Raw genomic sequence first — 23,126 nt, forward strand, 5'->3', positions numbered from 1 at the left:
TGCATGATGATAGGAAAAGGAGGGTATGATGGTAAGAAAAGGAGAGCATGATGGTAGGAAAAGGAGATATGAGTGCGAGAGAAAAGAATAGAGATGAAGAAGGATAGCGAGAGAAAGAATAGAGAGGAAGGAGGATAGCGGAGGCGCGATAAGACGGAGTCTAACGCGTACGCGAGAAAAAAGATAATTTTAGCATGTTAAGTTTTTTTTTTTATAATGTTAAATGTTATTACGCCAAAGCGTGAGATAAAATTTTTGGCTAAATGATAACATAAACAGACCGTTGACGGTACGGATGTTTGCGCTAAAGAATAACGTGCCGCATAGTGGGTGGGCATTATCATTTATATTTGAATATAAATGTAAATAATAAATATAATCAGGCGTTCTATATTACGATGTGGTGTATGTGTTGGACAAGGAGTGCATGACGATAAGAAAAGGAGAGCACGATGGTAGGAAGAGGAGATAGATATGGGTGCGAGAGAAAGAATAGAGAGGAAGAACAGCGCGCATGGTGAGAGAAAGAATAGAGAGGAAGGAGAGCGCGCATGGTGAGAAAAGGACAGCGCTATAGACGTAGGACAAGGAGAGTATGATGTGTAAGGAAAGGAGAGAGCACGATGGTAAGGAAAGAAGGTGACAAGTAAAAGAAATATATATATAAATGTATAAAAATTCCAAATTTATTTAAAATTAAAAAAATTTAATTACAGAATATAGAAAATAATACTTGAACTATAGTTTTTTAATGTAAATATGGGTTGATTGAACCTTCATGATGATGATTCGACCACCAATTGAATATTTTAAATACATTTTGTAAAGCGCAATTTCGTACATGTCTATCGCAACGCAGAGTAGCATCTAATTTATCTAAAGCAGGAACGTCATCATAGTCGTTATCCAATGTCTCGATAATAAGACCGATTCTCGCATCGTCTTCCAGTAAATTCGCCAACCATTCTCGTTTTTCATGTCCTTTGACATACACTCGAGAAGATGTATCTTTCAACGTCACAGCCTCAGTGATTAAACGTTTAGCCATGTAGTATGGAACGTTCCCATCTTCCCATTGCAGATTATGATGTTTTCCAACCAACCATGCAACCTGAGATCTCTCAGACCTCGTGAGCAAACGAAATGGTGTAAGACTCGTAAAAATATAATGAGAGAGTACAGATCCCTTCGTCAAAATCGCAATTTCTTTCACGATAAACTTTCCTCCAACGATAAATCCTTGAAGATCCACAAACGTTGGCACAACCATAATGAAGAGATATTAGCGAGAACTACGACGACGAACGACTGACGTTAATCATCGAGAACTACGACGACGAACGACTGACGTTAATCATCGAGTATCGCAAGTTTTTATGTTATATGATCCGGTATGCGATTCTCCAATGTCGTTTACAGAAGAATCGAACGTTGGTTGGTTGGTTGGCTGATAAGACGAGCGTTCCTGCTAGTGTTGATTCATGTAATTTTACGTACTACGTTCGTTAGAGGATTGTATTCGACAACGCGATCATGCAAAATGAGACAATAAGCGGTAGTGTTTGCCGGCACATTTTCTTTACAATCAAATTCTATTCTTACGTCTACGGTAGCATTTTTTACCGATTCGTTTTGTCGAGAACAATCGATGATTACAAACGGACCGTAAAGTAGAAACAGTGAGACGGTGAGGCTCGGTTCGAGGTACTCGTATCCGTAATAGTTTTTGCAGAAACGCGCGTACGTGTCGTATAGAATCGACCATCTGTTTTTATCGAAATCCAGATTCATATCGTCGTACGGATAACATTCCGAGTTCAGATAAAGTTTCACGTTTGTTAATTTGCAGTCGTCGAATTTACTCATATCCTCGAGCATAACATTCTTCCGACCTGTCTGCAGAGCAAATATAACGTATCGTGGTTTCTCCAGCTGAGTCGCGGTCTTAATGGCCCACGAATGCTTGGTTGTACGCTGCAACAGCGGAAACTCGTACAGATCCCACGAGCGAAAACCCATGCTGAGGTAGCGTCCGCTTTCCAGAGCGCGCAGCATAGACAACTTCTTAATTTCACTCAACAGCACATGTGGCATTCGCCATTGTATCTTGAATATGTTGATCACAGGCTCCACCACCGAAGCTCCAACCAGACAATTGTTGTCATTGCGCGATCGTATTAAGATCAACTCGTGACGAGCGTTAATTACTATGCGTCTGTAATCCTCGCAAAATCCCAATAACATGTAGAGCGGTACGCAAAAATTAAAATGTCCATTTACAGTAGTTGGATCACTCCAGCCAGCATTTCTCATAATCACGCTTTTATCGGATGATATTGTTACATAGTTTTTGAGCATACTCGTTATTCCCACGTTTCTGTTGCGATCAATCTCCACGCCATTGAGTTCGTATCGAATCTCGTCAAACATGAATGCTACGCAATTATTTTGCAGTACCACATTAGATCCGTCAGTTGGATTGTTTATCTTCAATTCTCCCTCGATGTATAAGAAACTCTCGTACGGTAATGTATACAGATCCTGTTGTTGTATGGGTATTCTTATCTCGTCACTGTGTCCGAACGTTGTGTTGGCGAATGGGTTGTATGCGTGAGTCTCAATCTTGACGATGCGATCGTCAAAGATCGGTTCGTCCGCGATGTTGAGAATGTCAGTCATCGTTCAAATGTTTCGCACCGCGAATCCCAAAGATTGTAAAAACGCAACGTTTGATGCGTTCAATTTCTTTTTCTTAGCGCAAGATGATTGCGTATTAGCAAATCTCGATGTTGTTGTTGTTGTTGTTGTCGTCACGGGCGTCGTAAAAATTGTGTTGTCTCTCACGTCTTTCGATCCGTTCAGCACGAGCATCACACGCTAATTTTGTCGCCGTCGTACATGCACTCTAATGGTGATCTCTTCTCCTCGAAAATCGAGTAATCGTCCTTCCTGATCGACAACGCGTAACGTTAAATCCGTAATGCTCCGTACGATGATCGGTAGGTAAATGATGTGCGCCGGTGTTTCCGATATCTTATATCCTGGTGGTACCCTCGGTGAAAATTCATGTATCGTATGAACGAGTTTACCGTTGTTGTACGCACCCGCGGTGACATTACATTCGACGCGGATAATGTTCACGTTGATAATGTTAATCGGCACGTCCGACTCGTACCATTTTCGCGGCTGCAGTATACGGTTCGAGAATCCTAGCAGCGATCCAATGTTGTTAGGCTTGCTAAAATTTATTCTGTAGGCGCATTTGATCTCGCTCCGCATCGTATTGTAATTAGCGCGGAGCACTATCGGCCATTCTCCAGCCTCGAAGTCATCGTCGTCAGTTTGTTTTTTATCACCATCACGAACTGCGTGTTGCGAACGTTTTCGTGAAATTGTTTTTTTCAAAAATTCATGTATCGCTTGCAGCTCGTACGATCCCTCGGGAATCGTAATTTCCGCATCGTCTTTGCCAAAGTAAAATTTATTATTCGAGGAATTCACGTTCGATATCGTGTGATAACTCTCAAAATCCGCTAGACCGAGTTCGTATTCACCATCGCTTAAATCTACGGTGGGCGAGTAATTTGCCGCGAGAACGCTGCTCTTCCCAGTCAGCGTGAATGTCATAGACATGTTGACCAAACTGTTTAACGAATACTAAATTAAATAGCGGAATGTATGTCTTTAAATTCGCGTGCATCGACCGCTCGGAAAAACTGCAAGCACAATAGAGCGTATGACAAGGAGAGTACGACGTGGTGTAAGAAGGAAAGCGCTATAGACGTAGGACAAGGAGAGCATAATGGTGGGAAAAGGGCAACGCTATAGACGTAGCACAAGGAGAGTATGATGTGTAAGGAAAGGAGAGAGAGAGAGAGAGAGAGAGCAAAGGAAAAGGTTGCAGTAAAAGAAATATAAACGTAACTTATTAAGATATTAAAAGTATTCTTGACACATTTCCAATAAACTATACATTTCGATTAAAAAATATATCAATGTAACATATTATTATTATTATTATTATTATATAATATACAGGAAGAAGGATAGGATTTTATAAAGAAGATACATAGCGATATATATGTTTAATATATAATTTTTATTCAAAATGTGTTTTCATACATATAATGTGCATGTGTTAAAATTTAAATTCGCGTGCATCGACCGTTCGGAGAAACTGCAAGCACAATTGTCCGCAGATGCTTTGATTATAAGTTTGATAGGATGTATGATTATAATCTATTTTTGACACATTTAAATATCGTATCAATTCATTCGGCGGGCGAAGATTGCCAAAACTGTCAAAATATATAGCGCGATTCCCTCTCTTTGCATACGCTACCCAGTGAGTACCCGAGCCTTTAGCGTTATCCAAATTTATGATACCGCTCTCGTTTCGATATATACCACCGATCGGTAATGAGTCACGCATAAAAACGCCTCTAAAATACGGAATGCGCATACGTTTTGCTAGTTGCAGCAGTTGTACGTTGGTAGTTGCACCCTTTGGCATTTTTAGTGTCTCTTTGACGTTTTTTTTTTTTTTCTTCTTCTTTCTCATTGAGATTCCTCGTCCGTATTTGTATGGCGCGAGATACAATCCGCGACCTTCCATGGCGCGATTGTGACGTAGCATCTCTTGAAACTGACGTTGCGTAGATTTTCCGTCGTTTACCATCTTCGCTACACCAGCCGCTCCACCAATCAGAGATCCGAGAGCACCCAACACTGGTAGAATCGGTAATACGCCTCCGCGTTTCGCTACCGGAAGTATTCGTTTTTTCGTAATCTTTTTCTTCGACGACGACTTTTTCATCCCCATACCCATTTTCGTCTTTGCTTTCATGACCGTCCAAACGGCCGTGGCGGCTGCTCTTTCGCCAAAATTCGAATCTTTCGCGGTAATACGTTCCCGCGCCCTCGCAGCTAGTATACTATCCGCTACGTGTCGTTCGCCGAGGTTGTTGCTTCGCGAGTAAGCTAAATCGTGTTCGCGACACGCGACGTCCAATGGGTTGATGCCTCGATCGCCTCTAACCAATCGTTCTTGTAAACGAGTTCCCGGTCCGCAAAACTGATATCCAGGAATATGTAATTCGATAGGGAGTGCGTTTATCGCGCGATTCAACAGACCACAGCCTCTTACGGTTTTCGCTGACATTCGTAACAATCTTTTATCATCGGCGCTGGACCGTCAATGTGCGTTCGTTGCCACGGTCGATTGTAATGTTCGAAACAGCGACGATAGGTCTGAACCTCCGAATCAGCCTTTATATATTCCGGAAGTTTGTCCCACAGACGTTCCACGTAACGACCAAACTGTTTCAATAAAATAATCTTCGGTATATATTGCAACTGTTCTGAGGTAAGGTTGAGAATATCACAGTCATCCGACAGTGAAAGAAACATGTTTGACACTGAGCGGTTTCGATTTGATGCGCATCTATAAATAGGCTCTCCTCACCCTCCTCCTCCTCATAAAGTATCGTTAAGTCTGATTAGACAAGTCATGCGATTCGTGCTACAACCAACGGTAATTAAAGTAACAAATTTTGACAATAGACTAATGCCTGAAAAAGAAATACACAAACATGGAAAAATGTTACCGAATACAATACGCGGTCTCATTTGCGGCCCTTCGAATTGCGGTAAAACTAACTTGTTGATAAGCTTGATAGAAAGTCCAAACGGCATACGCTTTGAAAATTTATACATATATTCAAAATCTCTTCAACAACCAAAATATCAATATTTGGAAAATTTACTATCATCGATAGATGAAATTGGTTACTTTACGTTCTCTAATAACAGCGATGTCATTTCATCGAGAGAGGCGCTTCCAAATTCGGTTTTTATCTTCGATGACGTGGCATGCGACAAGCAAGATACGATAAGAGAGTACTTCTCAATGGGTCGACACTCAAGCGTCGATTGTTTCTATCTCTGTCAAACGTATGCCAAGATACCCAAGCATCTTATACGCGACAATGCTAATCTGTTGATTTTATTTAAACAAGACGGTACAAACTTGCGACATGTGTACAACGATCATGTAAATACTGACATGTCGTACGATGATTTTAGCGCGTTATGCGAAAAATGTTGGCAGCACAAGCATGGATTTCTAGTAATTGACAAAGACAGTTCAATGAACAATGGACGTTACAGAAGAGGTTTTAATGAATTTGCGGTACCGTAAAATGATCAGTTGCTATCGAAACATTGACAGAGCAACGTCTACATAAAAAAAAACATGAGTGATCGTGAAAAGATTGCGCGAAAAATTGTACAGACGAGCGAGTCAATTCGCAAAAAATATCGCGCGTTAAAAACTGGTAAAATTGAGGAAGATGTAGCGTTGGAGAAACAGTTTAAACCGATTAGCGAGCCTCTAAAACAGCTTGTTCAAAATACCATCGATGTAGAATCCGACGTATCGAAAATCGAGCCGTTCGATATACTCGAAAAAGACCATGTGGAAAAGAAAATTATTAAAGTTAAAAAACGACCAAGAATCTCATATAATGATTTGAGCTCAAAGCAAAAACGATTAAACGTCTCATTAAATGATTTGCCGATAACTTCTACACCTAATCAAAGACGAACGATACCGGACACATCTACTCAGATAGAAATTGCGCAACCGCGTCAATTATCGTACGAGCAACCACCCGTCGACGAAATTTTTGAAACCACACCCGATTCGTTGGTTACGACGGTACAACGTGAATTGCAAACGTCCGCAGGTGTAAACATATTTCGAGAGCATTTAGGTCCACTCGGACAAAAATATATATTAACTGTTATGAATCAAGATAAAGATAAAGCTATGGATTATGTGTACGGCATTAAGTTTTCTAACGATGGAATAATGCTCGGTGATAAACATTTTGACGTAGACAAAAATGATAATATAATTATCAATGAAGTAAAATATACGGGAACGCCTGGTCTCTATGAATTAATTTTCAAAAAAATCCCCGACGATGAAATATACACCGAAGATGATTTGCTTAAATATAAAAGTATATTATTAGCGACGAATGCGCATAAACGTGGGAACAAAGCACATAATCCAGTATTAGGGACTAAAGGATATAAGTATAAAAATGTAATTGCGCCGTTATTGTCTAGCAGAAAAGCTGGAAAGGGTATACTACCGCGCGCTATGACTCTAAACGACAATAAGATCGACTACGTGCATTGGAACGATCCAAACGAGTTGGTAGATCGTCTGCGATTACTGGATGCTTCGCGTCGAGCCGGTAACAATGCTCACGACAATGAAATCATGTCGATTATCGAAGAACTTCGCGAAGATGGTCTTATTATAAATTGAATGATGTATCGACAAAACTAATCAGTCGATCAGCGTCGCGTGACACTTTACGAAGCGTCGGAAAAAAAAATGCCTATCAACAAGTTTGGCTTATTCGATTCAAGAAATGATGCAACCGGTACAAACGGCTCTTGGGATAGATTGGTAAAAAGTTATGTGCACGAAAACGCTCTGTGTCGCGTCGTTACAGACTTCGATGCGAGGTCGCGTAAGATTCGTCGTGTAGCGCAACCTGAGGCTGACACCGATGCCGTCAACAAATTGTACGTACAGTCTTGCGTTAAAAGATTAATGAATCGACAGAAAGAATCAGACGAGAAGCTTACTTCGCTTGAGAAGGACGTGCGAGCATTACAGATTGCGCTAAACAATCTTCAACGCGCGGCTAACGCTAACTCAGAGACGGCTATCAACCCGAATGAGCATCAGTGAACGGGTTAGGAGCGGCTATCGAACGGCTATCGAACAGCTACGAAGGATTATCGAACGGCTGCGAACAATTATCGAACCGCTACGAAGAATTACCGAACTGCTATCTAATATACTACAATGAGTGGCAGTGGTAGTGAACGACCTAGCAGCAGCAGCAGCAGCAACAACAGCCTCGAACGAGGCTATCAACATCTCAAGCAGGGCTGTGAACGAGGCTACGAACACGTTCTTCACGGCTACACTCAAGGTTACAAACAACTCAAGAACTCCTACGATCGTTCGAAAGACGTCTGTGAACGAGGCTACGAACGGGTCAAAAGCGGCTACGAACGAGTCAAAAACGACTGTGAAAAAGGCTGCGAACGGATCAAGAACGATTTTCGAATGGGTGAAGGACGGCGGTGAACAACGCAAGAACGGATTAGAAAACGTGAAAAAATAAAAAAAACATAGAAAAACGGAACTTAAAGAACGGCTCTTAAAGGACGATAAACGAAAAATGAGTGATAAAAAAGCAAACAACAAACAACCATCGAGAAAAACTGGCAAAGCAAAGAATCAACATAGTTTGGAGAGACGGCAGTTGGTAAACGAGCTGCACGCGCCAGCGAGAAAAAATTTTCCCCGAAGACACGTCATAGTGCGGGGATACGATGATCTGTGGCAAGCCGACATCGTCGAGATGCGTCCGTATGCTCGAGTCAACAAGGGATACAATTACATACTCACTGTTATCGATGTGTTGAGCAAGTATGCGTGGGTCGTACCGCTCAAGAGTAAAGGTGGAAACGAGACGGCCGATGCGATTGCGGAGATAATTCGAGACGATGCGAGATGCCCGAAAAATTTTCAAACCGATCAAGGAAAAGAATTTTACAATGCAAATGTACAAAACCTCATGAAGAAACACGATATTAATCATTATTCGACATATTCCGTCATGAAAGCCTCGATCGTGGAACGCTTCAATCGTACTTTGAAGAATAAAATGTGGAAAATGTTTACGCTCAATGGAAACTACAAGTGGATCGACGAACTATCGAGACTCGTTGAAGAGTACAACACGCAAAAACATCGCACTATCGGTATGAGACCTGTCGATGTTACTCCAGCCGTCGCGGAGAAACTTTTACATACGGTGTACAGCAACGTAAAGATTGCGGCGCCGGCGAAATTTAAAATAGGCGATTCGGTGCGCGTGAGTAAATTCAAGACTTTATTCGAAAAAGGCTACACACCAAATTGGACCACCGAAGTGTTCGAAATTGTTAAGATACAGAAAACTAATCCCGTGACATATATATTAAAAGATTCGCGCGGAAATCCCGTTGCCGGTGGATTTTACGAATACGAACTGCAACGCGTTGCTAATCCCGATATATATCTTGTGGAAAAGATATTGAGGAAGAGAGGGGATGAAGTTTTTGTGAAATGGTTGGGATTCGATAGTTCACGGAATTCTTGGATTCATAAAAATAATGTATTGTAAAAATATAACAAATATTATATAAAGTTTACATATATAAATATATATAATATTCAAATATATACACTTTTTTTCTTTTTTACAACGGTATTCTGTAATGCCCCCATGGTAGCGTATCGATACTTTTAGGTATTATATACCGTTTATCATCGTGTGGACTTAGAGCAATTTTTTTCTGCCGCATGGTATATACTTTATGCATTTTTGATCTTATAGTCGATTGCTGTCGCGTCATTTCAATTCCTTCGTTCAAACACTGCATGTAATCGTCAAATGTTATCGTTTTCGCGACGACGCTATTCTTGACACCTTTTACCTTTTTCGTATCCTTTTTACCATCTATTTTTAGCGCGTACATTTTTGCTCTAAGCCCGACAAATTCTGTCATTATCATACCGTTGTTTTCATCCTTCATCAGACCCGGTACCTTTTTATTCACGAGCGGTATACCGTACGCATTGTCTATCGCATAGTCGCTCGTGTCGAACTTGTCGATGTCGCGCTTCATATTCTCGTACACGTCTTCGCACTCAATGTGATATATGAGACTATCCGTGTCGGTGTACATGACTTTACATTTTTCTTTATACATTGGAATCATGTAATCGTGATGAAATTCGTACAAACACATCTTGGATACATCAAGTATACACATACCTACATAGATTGGTTTGTAAAACTTCACCTCGAGTCTACGCAATTCCACAGCGATTAAATTTTCCGAAAAAATGCTCCTGCTATGAAAATTTGGTTTCGCGATCATCGCCTCTGCGCCGTACCTATCGTCCCATTTTGTTATAAGTTTTACATCTACGCGATTGCGCACATTTTCCATCGTTTTGCCGAAAACTGCATTATTCATTAATTTGTATAAATTCTTTTCAAAATCATTTTTAGCCATTGTTCTAAATTGCGTGTTTAATTCAATATATGTACGTAACCATGGAGATTGCGCGAATTGTAATATGCGATGAATTTTTGTAACGCGAAGACCGTGTCGCGTACATTGCTGCAGATTGCGGTAGTGTATTACGTATCGTTTCTTATCGTATAAGGTCGCGAGCAACTTGTTCTCTCTCTTGCCGGGTGGTTTGTCACGCGTCGGACAAAACGGTAAGTCAGTATGCGCGTCGTGAAGATGTTGCGGGTACTCGAGATCGACTTCGAGGATATAGCCTGTAGGCGAATCGGACGCGATCGATGATAGATCAAAATTGCATATATTGTCGACCCATTGAAAACTAGCGTAAGGCAAAGGTTGACACATTGCCCATCCGTATAAATTATTTACATCGAAATACATTAGATACGATGACGGTTTCAATGGGTCGTATGACTGCATGTACTTGTTATTAGCATGCGCGTATCTGTTGGAACATTGACTCAAACCACCGCGTATACCTCGTTCTATAAACATTACCATATCGATGTCAGTGAGCAATTCAAACTTAATATTTGTATGCTTCAACATGGCATCCCACGTGTATCCGGGCAGAGTATAATAATGCGCAGGGTCGAGCCCGTAACTCTTGATACAATTGTCACGAAAATTTTCAAAAACATCTGCTAACAACAAAACATCGATTTTTAAATACAGATCGCTATATTCGCCTAGCGTTCGAATGGAGAATCGCTTCCACACAATCTCAGCGTGCGCGTAATCGCTCTCAGATACTGTGTTACCTGTCAAGGAACTGTAAAATAATTCGCGCGGAGGTAAACATGTATCGTGCAATTTATCTACACAATCGATATATTCGTACGGAAAGACGCCTTTACGCGTTAACAGATCAAAGTCTTCTACCCGCAAATTTTGATATTCAGATTGTAAAATTTTTAATTTATCTTTACTGAGAAAAGATGCTAATTTGTTGAGACTTGTTGTGAGAAATTTAAAAGAATCGATGAAACGTAATTTAATGTGATTTCGCCAATTGTCTTCCGTAAGTTTAACATCTTTCGTAAATGAAACGTATTTTTCTTTAGTTATCGGAAGTAGATCGATTCTTCCTTCGAACGCTGTGGCTATTTCCTCGATTATAAAATGTGAATCATAACCGGATAAATTGTGGAAAATAATTGGAATATAAAAGGATTCCTTATAATTTAGATTGCAATTTGAATGCGCGGGACCTTTGTACCGCCCAGTGAGGTGGCAATGATCGTGTACGCGCGTATCGTCTTCCACGAATGGTTTCTCACATATGTGACATTGAGTAGCGCTGTTAAACTTTTCCAATTCTTCACGCGTCAAATTTATCATGGGAAGATTTGTAGATAAAATTGTTTTCACGCTCGTTGCTAAATTTTTTAATTCTTCAGCAAACCATGCGACGCAATTGGCTTCGCGACGAGAATGATACGCGGACAACGAATTATCGTACGAGCAATGTACATAATAAGCGATACTAAACACTTGATGATGCTGGTATAAATTTTTTTCTGCTTCTTCTTCTTTGTACGTCTTTCTCAAAACACATTCCAGGTCGGCATACACGACGAAAGGAACCTGCTCCTTCCTGTTATAGTTGTTAAAAGCGAGCCACTTATCCTTATCGCTCGGTAATCGGATAGCGCAGTCGTTCATCTTCCCGCAGTCTACAGTATGTGACTGTAGTTTCTCATTCGAATAAAAATAATGTAGACATCTATAAAAAAGAAATAATAATTATATATATTTTAACATTTATAAAAATAGAAATAATAATTATATATTTATTTTGAAAAAAATCAATAATATTAAATATACATACCGATCGCAGATATATTTTTGTCCATTGTGTTTATTGAGTTGCGAACTCACGAGTCGCGATAAATTCTTGATCCACGCGAAATGTCCGATATCTTGCGCATCTTGAATGTAGAGCAAATTGGCGTGCTTGTCCCTCTTTTGCTCCGAAAGACGAATAGGAACAATATTTTCGTTTTCGATGGTATACACATTGATTGAAATATTGTTGTTAATTTCAAACTTTTTAATTTGATTAAGAGTCACTGGAAACTCAATGTCTCGAAGATTTAGCACATCCGTGTAACGCGGGTACGATAATTCTCGTTCAACCCTTCTTTCAGCGGGATACATAGCAGCAGTCACTGCCCATGCGAAACATGCATTGTCTTTGGATCGCACGTTAACTATCGCTCGCTTCATCATTATCTTTCGCGGTAATATAATATGACATCCCGCACGCATAGGATTATATTTATTTATATTTACAGTCAAATTATGTATACGCGATAATGCCCACCCACTATCACGTTCTTGAAATTCTTCGAGAGATGCTAAAGTGGGCTCGATAACACGTTGCTCGTACCATTCGCGTAAATCAGATGTACGAAATAGTTCACAGTTTTTTGTACTTACACTTTTATCGTTGTGCTTTTCACCCGCCACAAACTCACCGTTAAACATAGTATTCACTTTCACACTGCAGTGTGTTTCGATAGCGTCTCGCACATGTTCGAGCACGATATCACTCGCGTCTTCGAGAAACTGGCGAGGTTCGATATAATTGCTATTGATTATCGCACCAGTCGATATACGGTTCTCGAACGCTGTATCAATTTCTCGCCAAAATAGTGCAGCTTGATGCGCGCTGTGTCCGGCACCCGCGTGTACGAAACGTTTGCGCAACGCATTTTTCAGTCCTTCGAGTCGCGCGATCTTTGCGATCAACAATTGTCGATATCCGATCGATATTCGCGGTCGTTTAATTCGACTCTGCTCTTCCAACGACTTGATATAATCATCGCATCGCACCTCCCATGCAAAGTACTCCTCCACCGAATTTATCAAGGTGGATTGTTGCGTTAAAACCTGCTCCATTTTTTTTTACATATAAGGTACACTCGTGCAAGCTTCGACAATAATGGCGAGATGTGACTCTCTGTTCTGATTTATATCTAATCGTTATATTCTTTTCAGATTGCGAAAACGTTATTCTTTCGTATAAACATCCGTCATTTCTATATTATCACGTCTCTTTATCTCACGCATATTTTCGTGGTAATGTAATATAATATGACATCCTCTCCGCATAGGATTATATTTATTATTTACAATCAAATTAAATATACATGATAATGCCCACCTACTATGCGACACGTTATTCTTTAGCGCAAACATTCGTACTGTCGGCGCGTTATTCTTTAGCGCAAACATCCGTACCGTCGACGGTCTGTTTATGTTATCATTTAGCCAAAAATTTTATCTCACGCTTTGTCCTATACATTTGTAACCGAATATTTCTAGCGTCGTATACATTTGATTAGATTTCATCATACGGCGGCCACACACGGCGCTCGAGAAAGCACGTGGGGACGCGATTTTTAATAATTTCTAGCAGCCTTACATTGGCGCTTGCAAAATTACGTCACAAATACTCCCCTCCTCATTACGTTTTGCGATATTACTGATTGATCGCAGTACTTTCAATAGTTTAGTATCGCATCAGTTGTCCGTGCATAAGGTTGTGCTAAAAAAAAAAAAAAAAATGTGCTCCACAAAAGAAACCAGCAAGATGAATTTTTACATTCCGATTGAGAACGGTGAAATTCAATCAAAGAACATGTAAGTTTCAATTATTTTCTAAATATTATTTCCTAAAAATTATTTTCTAAATATTATTTTTTAATATATTTTAATATTTTATATAGCGTTTCATCTCGTCGTGCGGTTTGCATACTTGGAAGAAGGTATATCCTAACCCCGACATCTTACAAATATTTGGAGATTGGAATAAGCGTTGGAGCTATGTCGTATGTCGAATTGATACTTGGTGACAACCGAGGTAATCGATTAGTATTGCCTATCGTACTCTGGCACTCATTGATGCAGAAACGTGCAGACATTGAACGACATGTACAATCGACTGAAAGTCAACCATTATGGATTTGTGATCTATCTATCCAAATGATCGCATTAAACGGATCGAGAATTGTTAAATTAACATTATCTAATAAGTCTTTGTATATGCAACCTCAAACATTATTACATTTATTCGATTTTGAAGATTGCATCGATCATATGCATTCATGGTTGTGTCAAAATACACATTTCGTGAATGAAAAATTTAAACAATTTTGTAACGTCTTGCAACGAAACAATATTACTGATGTAAATGATGCTGTGAAAGCGATTCGCGAGAGTGACGCGTTCGATAGCGGATCACTCGTAGATTGCGAATTGTTGGCGTGTGCTATAAATGATATACTTTATGATACTTGTAACAAATAAAAAATAAAAAATTATTATTAACATTAATGTTTCTCTTCACACTATTTTATTCTACGCCTCCTCCTCCTCCTCCTCGCGCTCTCTTAGTCTCAGTCAAACAAAGACGTTTACCTCTCATAGGATCATATGCATAGTCTATTTAAAAAGAGATACTCTATTTAGAGAGAGATGAGATATGGGATCTCGTGTATATATTTGAGATAAATGCGCGTGGTGCGTGGTTAGTTTTTTCCTATACGCTCTAAGAAGAACTCTAATGCGTTGCGAACGCTATCGCACCGTATCCCTCTAACGCGTTGCGAACGCTATCGCACCGTCTCCCTCTAACGCGTTGCGAACGCTATCGCACCGTCTCCCTCTACCACGTTGCGGACGTCTATCGCACCGTCTCCCTCTACCGCGTTGCGAACGCCTATAGCACCTTCTCCCTCTACCGCGTTGCGAACGCCTATAGCACCTTCTCCCTCTACCACGTTGCGAACGTCTATCGCACCTTCTCCCTCTACCGCGTTGTGAACGTCTATCGCACCGTCTCCCTCTACCGCGTTGCGAACGTCTATCGCACCGTCTCCCTCTACCACGTTGCGAACGTCTATCGCACCGTCTCCCTCTACCGCGTTGCGAACGTCTATCGCACCGTCTCCCTCTACCACGTTGCGAACGTCTATCGCACCGTCTCCCTCTACCACGTTGCGGACGTCTATCGCACCGTCTCCCTCTACCACGTTGCGAACGTCTATCGCACCGTCTCCCTCTACCACGTTGCGAACGTCTATCGCACCGTCTCCCTCTACCACGTTGCGGACGTCTATCGCACCGTCTCCCTCTACCGCGTTGCGAACGTCTATCGCACCGTCTCCCTCTACCACGTTGCGGACGTCTATCGCACCGTCTCCCTCTACCACGTTGCGAACGCTATCGCACCGTCTCCCTCTACCGCCTTGCGAACGCTATCGCACCGTCTCCCTCTACCACGTTGCGGACGTCTATCGCACCGTCTCCCTCTACCGCGTTGCGAACGCCTATAGCACCTTCTCCCTCTACCGCGTTGCGAACGCCTATAGCACCTTCTCCCTCTACCACGTTGCGAACGTCTATCGCACCTTCTCCCTCTACCGCGTTGTGAACGTCTATCGCACCGTCTCCCTCTACCGCGTTGCGAACGTCTATCGCACCGTCTCCCTCTACCACGTTGCGGACGTCTATCGCACCGTCTCCCTCTACCACGTTGCGAACGCTATCGCACCGTCTCCCTCTACCGCCTTGCGAACGCTATCGCACCGTCTCCCTCTACCGCCTTGCGAACGTCTATTATTGCAAATATACATTATGAATAAACAGAGTGGGGTGATTATTTTATCTATAACAGTTGACATTCCTCTCTCTCACCGTCAGACCTCCGCAGTCTTTCGGAGAGGACACTCCCTCCACGTGCGGAACCATATGTATGCCCCCCCTCCCCCTCCCCCATCCCCCTCTCAATCAGGGGATGTTTGGTACCACCCTCCCCCCTTAATCTGGGGGGTGGGGCATTTGGTACCTCCCCCTTCCCCCTCAGTCTAGGGGGACATTTGCCCCTTCCCCCGCGATTGAGGGGGACTACCCCCCTCCCCCTCCCCCCGTCAGTGCGGGGGGTGACGAGGTACCTCGCCTCGTCCCCCCGCTTACCTCACCCCCCTCATATCCCTGGATTAGAACTCTCTATATATATCTACTTGTAATATACCATATATATTTTTCTTTACTTGATATAAGTATAGAGTACATATTATATATATATATATATATATATATATATATATAATTTTTATAAATATTTATAAAGATTCTATTATTTATATAATTCATATTTTCAATTTTGTTCTTAATTTTAATAATTAACATATATTCTATAAAATTTGAAAGTTTAGACAAAAGTAAGAATACGTCTGAAAAATGATATTGCCAACAACCACTTGACCAGAGAGAATTGATATATTTAATATTTAACTTTTAGAATATTAAAATCTTAATCGTGCTAATTTAGGATTTAAAAATGCAAGTTTGATTAATTTGCTTTAAAAAATAACACGGACTTTAGATTAATCCGATACTGAAAGTTAAACACGCCTCTCGAGGCGCAACCGTATGTTATGAAAGCACGCAATAAACTGAAGCGTGTGAAATTGTGACATAAAAGAAGAAACAATATTACGCATGCGTGACTTTCGCGTAATAATCTTCTCAACAAATATTTTTTTTCTTTTTTATGAGAAGAAAACACTTGCTCAATTTTCTCCCTTATCAAATCGATCGCATAATTTCAGACCTTATTTCGAGAAATACTGTTAAAAATATATGAATATTCTGATCCCGAGGTAGTTTCTTATACCGCCTCGTATTATATGTAAAATTATATAAAATTAAGTAATTTGTAGTACAATTTACACCAAAAGAGATAAGTAAATAATAGTTTAACCAATCAATAAAAAAAGAAGAGGATAAGCGTAACTCTTACCGGCTATTTCATCAGTCATATACGTCCCAGCTTTGGCAAAGAAATGATCAACATCACGACCAAGTACTTTAGTTGGAATAAAATTCTTCTGCTCGGTGTTGGCTTGTGGCCCTATAAACAATCAAACCTCACTCGACTTCAATTTATTTTTCTATCTAGTATTCTGTCGACAAACGTTATATTTCAGGTAAGTTAAAAAATCCCTAAAAATAATAATATTAAAAATGAAAATTTCTCTGTGGGTGTGTGTGTAATGTGTGTGTGTGTGTGTGTAATACTGGAACCTCTTAAGAGTAAATTGGGGCTTTGGTATATGTACATGTTATAAAAATGTTACTATCACTTTTGTTGAGTTTAAAACCGTAGAAGATATTATTAACATGTCAGTTATTCGCGAAACTTGCATGAACATATCTTTTTAGACCACCGGAAGAGGGTGTTACGTTCTCAGTTTTTGCAGCTGCTGCGCAGCTGGGCCGTTACCTTTACTCATGCTACCCTGAAGTGACCTAACGCGTGGAAGGGATGCAATATATTATTTAGAAGTATTTTGAGAGGTTCCAGTTTATAAAAAAAAATTTAATTAAAAAATGCTCTTATTAACCTTTTTGTAATTACTTGTATTTAACCTCCTAAAGAGTCGTTTTAATTTTATTTATTTTCTTTAAAAAATTTTTTTTTTTTTTTTTAATGTGATTAAACAGGAGTATTTATGTCATAAAACTTTTTTTAATATCTCAAATAATTTTCGAGATATATCAAGAAAAGCAAGAAAACCAGCAGTGTCATCCCTTAGAATCGTTTTTGAACAGTAATTAAAAATTTCTAAATTGATTTAGATAAGACTTTTAGTATTTCATCTGTCTTTGATTTTAATGAAATTTTAAATATCTAGTATTAATTGAATGTAATCGAATCTACAATCACAAAGTTGCGGAAACGTCTGGGTTTCCGAAAATTTTAGAATTATTCAGTCAGATGCGTGTATGTAAATAAGGGCAGTAAAGGAGGGGAGGATGTCATATATGTATATCATATATTCTATAAGTACTATCCATGAATGATACTCTGAGCTTTTAAATATGACCCCTTGTCTTCCTCTCTTCGCGAGGTCAAAATATAAACTTGTCGTTAATTATTACTTTGAGCCTTTTACTTTTATTTATTTAGATTATAAATAGAAATTTGTTGGAAATATTATTTATTTTATTTTAAAAAAATATTCAATAGTATAAAATATACCATTTACGTGTCTATATGTCCCCATGTGTGTTTGTTTGTACGTGCGTATAATTTTTTTTAGAAAAATAAGGAATATTTTTCATTATAAACTTTTTATTTTCCATTATAAACTAACAAGTAAAATTGCTGTTTACAGTGTACCATATTTGTCTCACATAGATGTACTCCGGACCTTATCATCAAAGTTCTATCTTTCGTATGTTTTCTTCTTCTTTCTGTGATACATTACAACATGTTCTCTGTGAAAGCCGTAAGTTGGTAGCTTACAGAGTTGAAGATATTATACCTATAGTTATAAACTTTATAAACTTGATAGTTTACTTTTACTCGTTTGACGGGATAAATATTTTGGTAAATATGTATATTAGGGAACCCCTCGCCGATGACATATGTTGTCAAGGTCAAGGTCATCGGCGAGGGGTCCCCTAATATACATATTTATCAATATTTTTGTTGAATAAGTTTTTACGCTATGTTTTCTGGCATTATTATGTACAAAAATCGATATAAAGTTACTAAAACAACAGATGAAAGATTTATTCGAGCAACTATTGCATGTATGTAATGGGTTAAAAGACGAAAAGGAAATTGCTATTATAAACGAATACGGACGTATTGGCAAACATTATACCGTTGCACTTACAGGTAAGAAAACTTTTTGGTAATTATTTACTATAGGGGAGGCAGTTCCGATGACCTTGACCTTGACAATTTTTACATCTCACACATAATAATAAAGCGTATATTTAATGTATCATATATTTAAATAAATAGATTCATTAAAAGTACGCTTCGATAGATTCATTAAAAGTATATATATATATACAATATATGTATGTCAATAACTTAAATATTTTCAAATCTTAATTGAAATGATAATAAAAACAATATTTATTTCTATGAAAAAAATGGATCATAGATTAATTAAAAGAATATTAAAGATTCAATTATAACATACGCAGATTAGTGTGACACATGAATATGTAAATCCATTTAAGAATCTAATATGACAAAAAATGACAATTCTGTTTTCTGACACTTTTCCAGTAATTGGCATTTTCAGCATATTTATTGTTACTATTGCGTCACTTTCGTCCGATATTTTCAACGTTATTTTGAGCTCGACAAACGTGTCGAGATCACATCGTTTGATGATCATGACAGAATATTTTATTGATCAAGAGAAATATTTTTATTTTATATTGTTCCACTTTATTGCATCGGCTTCTATCGGAGTGATGTCATCGATAGCGATAGGAACAACGTTTATTACCTATCTTCATCATGTTTGTGGAATGTTAAAAATTGCTAGGTATCATGACATGAACGCAAAAACGTCCTATAAAGATTTTGATAATTCATTATTTTTAAATACAAAGCAGTTTAAACTTAGCTGAAAACAATACTCTGTTTGATAAATGCTTATGTGTTTAATTACGATACAAATATTATTTATAGTTATCGTATCGAATGTGCAATGAGCATCGATATGTTACGAAATATTAATCATAAAAGGCACATTTTGATAAAGATTTTAATTTATGCGGTGGATATTCATCGACAAGCTCTAAAGTTTGTATAAACTCGATAATATGCATACTTATATAAGCATTTTAACAAATTTTTATTTTTAAAGATTATCCAAACACTTACAATATAGTTGTGAAACAATGATGTTCTGTTTAGTAACATTTGGAGTACTCTCATTAAGCCTTAATCTGTTTCAAGTAAGTTTTCTGTTTCTTTGTTAAATCTGTTTTTGAGCACTCGATAACATCGATAAGACATACAAGAATACATTACGTGATTACATCATTACGTAATAATTAACTCTTTATTAAGGTCAGAATCAATAAAATACAAAAAAGAAAATTATTTTTTGCAATTATTTTTTATATTAAATATTTCGGTCCATAAATTACTTTATCACGTCACAATTTTAAGAAATTTACAATCCCCAAGAAAGGTTATTATAATATTTTAAATTTATTTTTTTTATATTTCACATTTTTTTATATTTTTTATATTAAATTTATATTGTAAATTTATTTTTATCATGTTGTAGCTCCGATATTTAGAGAAATTTTCTTACAATCAAAATTAAATATATTGTTAAAATTTCAAAATTAAAAAAAGCCAAATTTTTTTTTATTTTTTGCACTTATTTATTTATTTTGATATATAATTCGTTTTTAACGACGTAAAAACTTTTAAATTTGAATAAAAAAGTATTAAAAAAAAATTTGGTGCATCCTCTTAAAAGGTTTCTGAAACTGTTCCATATTACTGACCAAAATCTAACCTAACATAAGAATATATTTTACTTAATATAAAAGTTACAATTTATATACATAATTTTAATAGATTTTGGTCGGTAATATGGAACAGCTTAAGGATCGCTTTATCCTAATTTATTCGTCTAATTTACTTATTAAAAATCGAATTAATTATCATCAATATAATTTATTTTAAAAAATTAAAAATTTTAATAATATTTTATACTTATAAGTAATTAAGACAAAATTTCTTCAATATTCAAATAGAATATCTGGGTAGTTATAACACTGTAAAATTTTGAACATTAAATTAAAAATAAAGGAAATAAAAATTATATCTTTTTTAATTGTTGTAAGTATGTATAAGAGCTATTGCTTACAATAAAAAAATCAAGTAAAGTGCAATAAGTGTGTCTTTTTTAACACCTGTATAAAAGAAATATTAGTTTAACAGTAACTTTAATCGCAAATTTCTCGAAATTGTGATGTAATACAGCCGAAAACATATTTAATATTTAAAACGTTAAAAATTAAGTATCCTCTTTTTTGTATTTACAAGAGTTGTTTTTTTCAACTGTGTTATCAAAGTGAAACATTAGATTAAGCTTAAATTTTTTAGATTGCATCATTTGGAGAGGAATTGTTAGTGCCCTTTCTATGTGCATTTGCCGCTATCGTGTATATGTTTATAGCCAATTATATCGGTCAAATTATAACGAATCACAATAATGACGTATTTGTCACCGTGTAAGAAACATACCTGCAAAACAATAACATGCGTAAAGACTCACACTATTACATTAAATGTAGAGCTCAATTAACTCTGCACGACAAACAAAACACTGTTTGTCACTGAAGTTTAATAATACATTTCAGTGATTTTTATCTAGATTCATTGTTTACAATGCATTTTTTAGGTATAACGTTCGATGGTATGTAGCTCCATTGTATATACAGCGAATGATACTGTTCCTGTTACAAAGAAATTCGAAAACCTTTACTTTGAACGTCGGTGGACTGTTTGTTTCATCTATAGAATGTTTTGCTACGGTATGAAAGAGAAGATAATAAAATATATTTAAAGTAGCATATACCTATGATAAAAATGATAAATATGCATATATTAATAAGTAGCATATAATAAATAAGATATATATATATATATATATGTATATAATAAATAATCATATGAAAATGATATTTTTATTCTAGTTAGTGGAGACCTCAATATCTTATTTTACAGTTATATATTCTACACGGAGATGAGACTACAATAATTTGAATTAGATAAAAGTATGGTAAGAAAAAAAACATACAATATTACTTCTTTAATAATTCGAATTATTTTTTTATTATACATATATATATATTATGTATATAATTCTAATATATATAATATATATTAGAATTTATTATATACATTTCATAAATTTATTATATAAATATAATTTATTATATTTATTTATATAAACTCATTAAGTAAATATATATGTATATACATATATATATATATATATATATATTTACTTAATAAGTTTATATAAGTTTATATAAATTTAATAAATTTACTAAATATATATAATAAATTCTAATATATATTATATATATATTAGAAAAATGAAAATACTTCTATTTTTTTAGCATATAGTTTAATGATGTAGAGATTTTTATATATGAAGGAAAATATAGAAAAATAAAATCACTCAATACATAATATTATTGCGCGTTACATCTTTACAACTATCATTACTGCGCAAAGTTTGTATAGTTATGTTATTATATTTTAAGCATAATAAAGTATAATAATAATGATTTAATTAGGTAAATATGCATAAAAGATTACACATCACGGATTTTATTAGATTTTGTTAGATACATTGTAGGGGGAGGTGGTCTGAGTAATTTCCCGCAAGAAGTAAGTGGAGGACGATTGCCTCCCCCTACAATATAACTAAATAGAAATAAAATCGATGATGTGTAAACTTTTATGCATAATTACCTTTCATTATTTTTTTTCCAAAAAACTTTGTTATGTGCAATCATTTTCATGCACTTTCTTGCATTTGAATTTTGATGTTTTAAAATTACATGTTCTTGAAAAATTGTTTATCTGAGAATATACTTTGGTTTTACAATTATTATATTAAAATACACAAAATCTTAAATAAAATATAAATTATACTACATTTTAATTGATACCATTACTCGCGATGAAAATAAAATTAAAAAATTATCAAAAAAGCAAACAACTTAATGTCACCAACGAAGAAAGAATAAATTGTTGGAAAACCAATTGAATTAATTAAAAGTGGTACGAAGAGCAGAAAGAATCAAGAAACATTAACTTTTCGCTGTTTATGAATAAAGGACTGGAACTTATGGAAAAATTTGGCGGACCATCTTCATTTAAAACATATTTATGGTGGTATAAATGTTATAAACGTTTCGAGAATGGACTAACTCCAAACTTACCTGAAAACTCATTAAATTTCGAGCAAAGTATTAATGAGACTAAAAAATCAGATGCTAAAAAAATTTATTCAAAAATTCACCCATCACTTGAAAGAAAAACATATTAGAAAGGATAATGTTTACATTATGTTCGAAATGCAAATTTT

The 23,126-nt window shown here is 36.8% G+C and overlaps 5 protein-coding genes across 5 annotated transcripts in view; 2 read left to right on the forward strand and 3 right to left on the reverse strand.

Moving 5' to 3' along the window:
- The window catches only part of LOC140671481 (uncharacterized), an 85,571-nt gene that overhangs the window by 21,630 nt on the left and 40,815 nt on the right, over positions 1 to 23,126 (reverse strand). The window lies entirely within an intron of this gene.
- Positions 6,254 to 7,339, forward strand: LOC140670974 (uncharacterized). Its single transcript, XM_072901927.1, has one exon. It carries the CDS (start codon positions 6,254 to 6,256, stop codon positions 7,337 to 7,339), a length of 1,086 nt encoding a protein of 361 aa, XP_072758028.1.
- LOC140670971 (uncharacterized) lies at positions 9,308 to 10,728 on the reverse strand. The gene has a single exon (XM_072901925.1). It carries the CDS (start codon positions 10,726 to 10,728, stop codon positions 9,337 to 9,339), a length of 1,392 nt encoding a protein of 463 aa, XP_072758026.1. The 3' UTR covers positions 9,308 to 9,336.
- Positions 11,955 to 14,830, reverse strand: LOC140670973 (uncharacterized). Its single transcript, XM_072901926.1, has one exon. The coding sequence runs from the start codon at positions 13,081 to 13,083 to the stop codon at positions 11,965 to 11,967; it is 1,119 nt and encodes a 372-aa protein (XP_072758027.1). The 5' UTR covers positions 13,084 to 14,830; the 3' UTR covers positions 11,955 to 11,964.
- LOC140671143 (uncharacterized) lies at positions 17,034 to 21,564 on the forward strand. Its single transcript, XM_072902277.1, has 8 exons — positions 17,034 to 17,177; positions 18,369 to 18,482; positions 18,760 to 18,877; positions 19,280 to 19,544; positions 19,691 to 19,804; positions 19,869 to 19,959; positions 21,128 to 21,255; positions 21,426 to 21,564. The coding sequence occupies exons 1-8, from the start codon at positions 17,034 to 17,036 to the stop codon at positions 21,562 to 21,564; spliced, it is 1,113 nt and encodes a 370-aa protein (XP_072758378.1).

The sequence above is a fragment of the Anoplolepis gracilipes genome, chromosome 11 (assembly GCF_047496725.1).
Source record: "Anoplolepis gracilipes chromosome 11, ASM4749672v1, whole genome shotgun sequence".
Lineage (NCBI taxonomy): Eukaryota > Metazoa > Arthropoda > Insecta > Hymenoptera > Formicidae > Anoplolepis > Anoplolepis gracilipes.

What these genes read in the sequence shown, in the direction of transcription:
- LOC140670974 (XM_072901927.1), top strand. Translation starts at nt 6,254, where the DNA reads ATGAGTGATCGTGAAAAGATTGCGCGAAAAATTGTACAGACGAGCGAG.
- LOC140670971 (XM_072901925.1), bottom strand. Translation starts at nt 10,728, where the DNA reads ATGTTGAAGCATACAAATATTAAGTTTGAATTGCTCACTGACATCGAT.
- LOC140670973 (XM_072901926.1), bottom strand. Translation starts at nt 13,083, where the DNA reads ATGGAGCAGGTTTTAACGCAACAATCCACCTTGATAAATTCGGTGGAG.
- LOC140671143 (XM_072902277.1), top strand. Translation starts at nt 17,034, where the DNA reads ATGATCAACATCACGACCAAGTACTTTAGTTGGAATAAAATTCTTCTG. An exon ending in TTATACCGTTGCACTTACAG is followed by an intron (nt 18,878 to 19,279) that starts GTAAGAAAACTT and finishes ACACTTTTCCAG; the next exon opens with TAATTGGCATTTTCAGCATA. An exon ending in ATTCATCGACAAGCTCTAAA is followed by an intron (nt 19,805 to 19,868) that starts GTTTGTATAAAC and finishes TTATTTTTAAAG; the next exon opens with ATTATCCAAACACTTACAAT.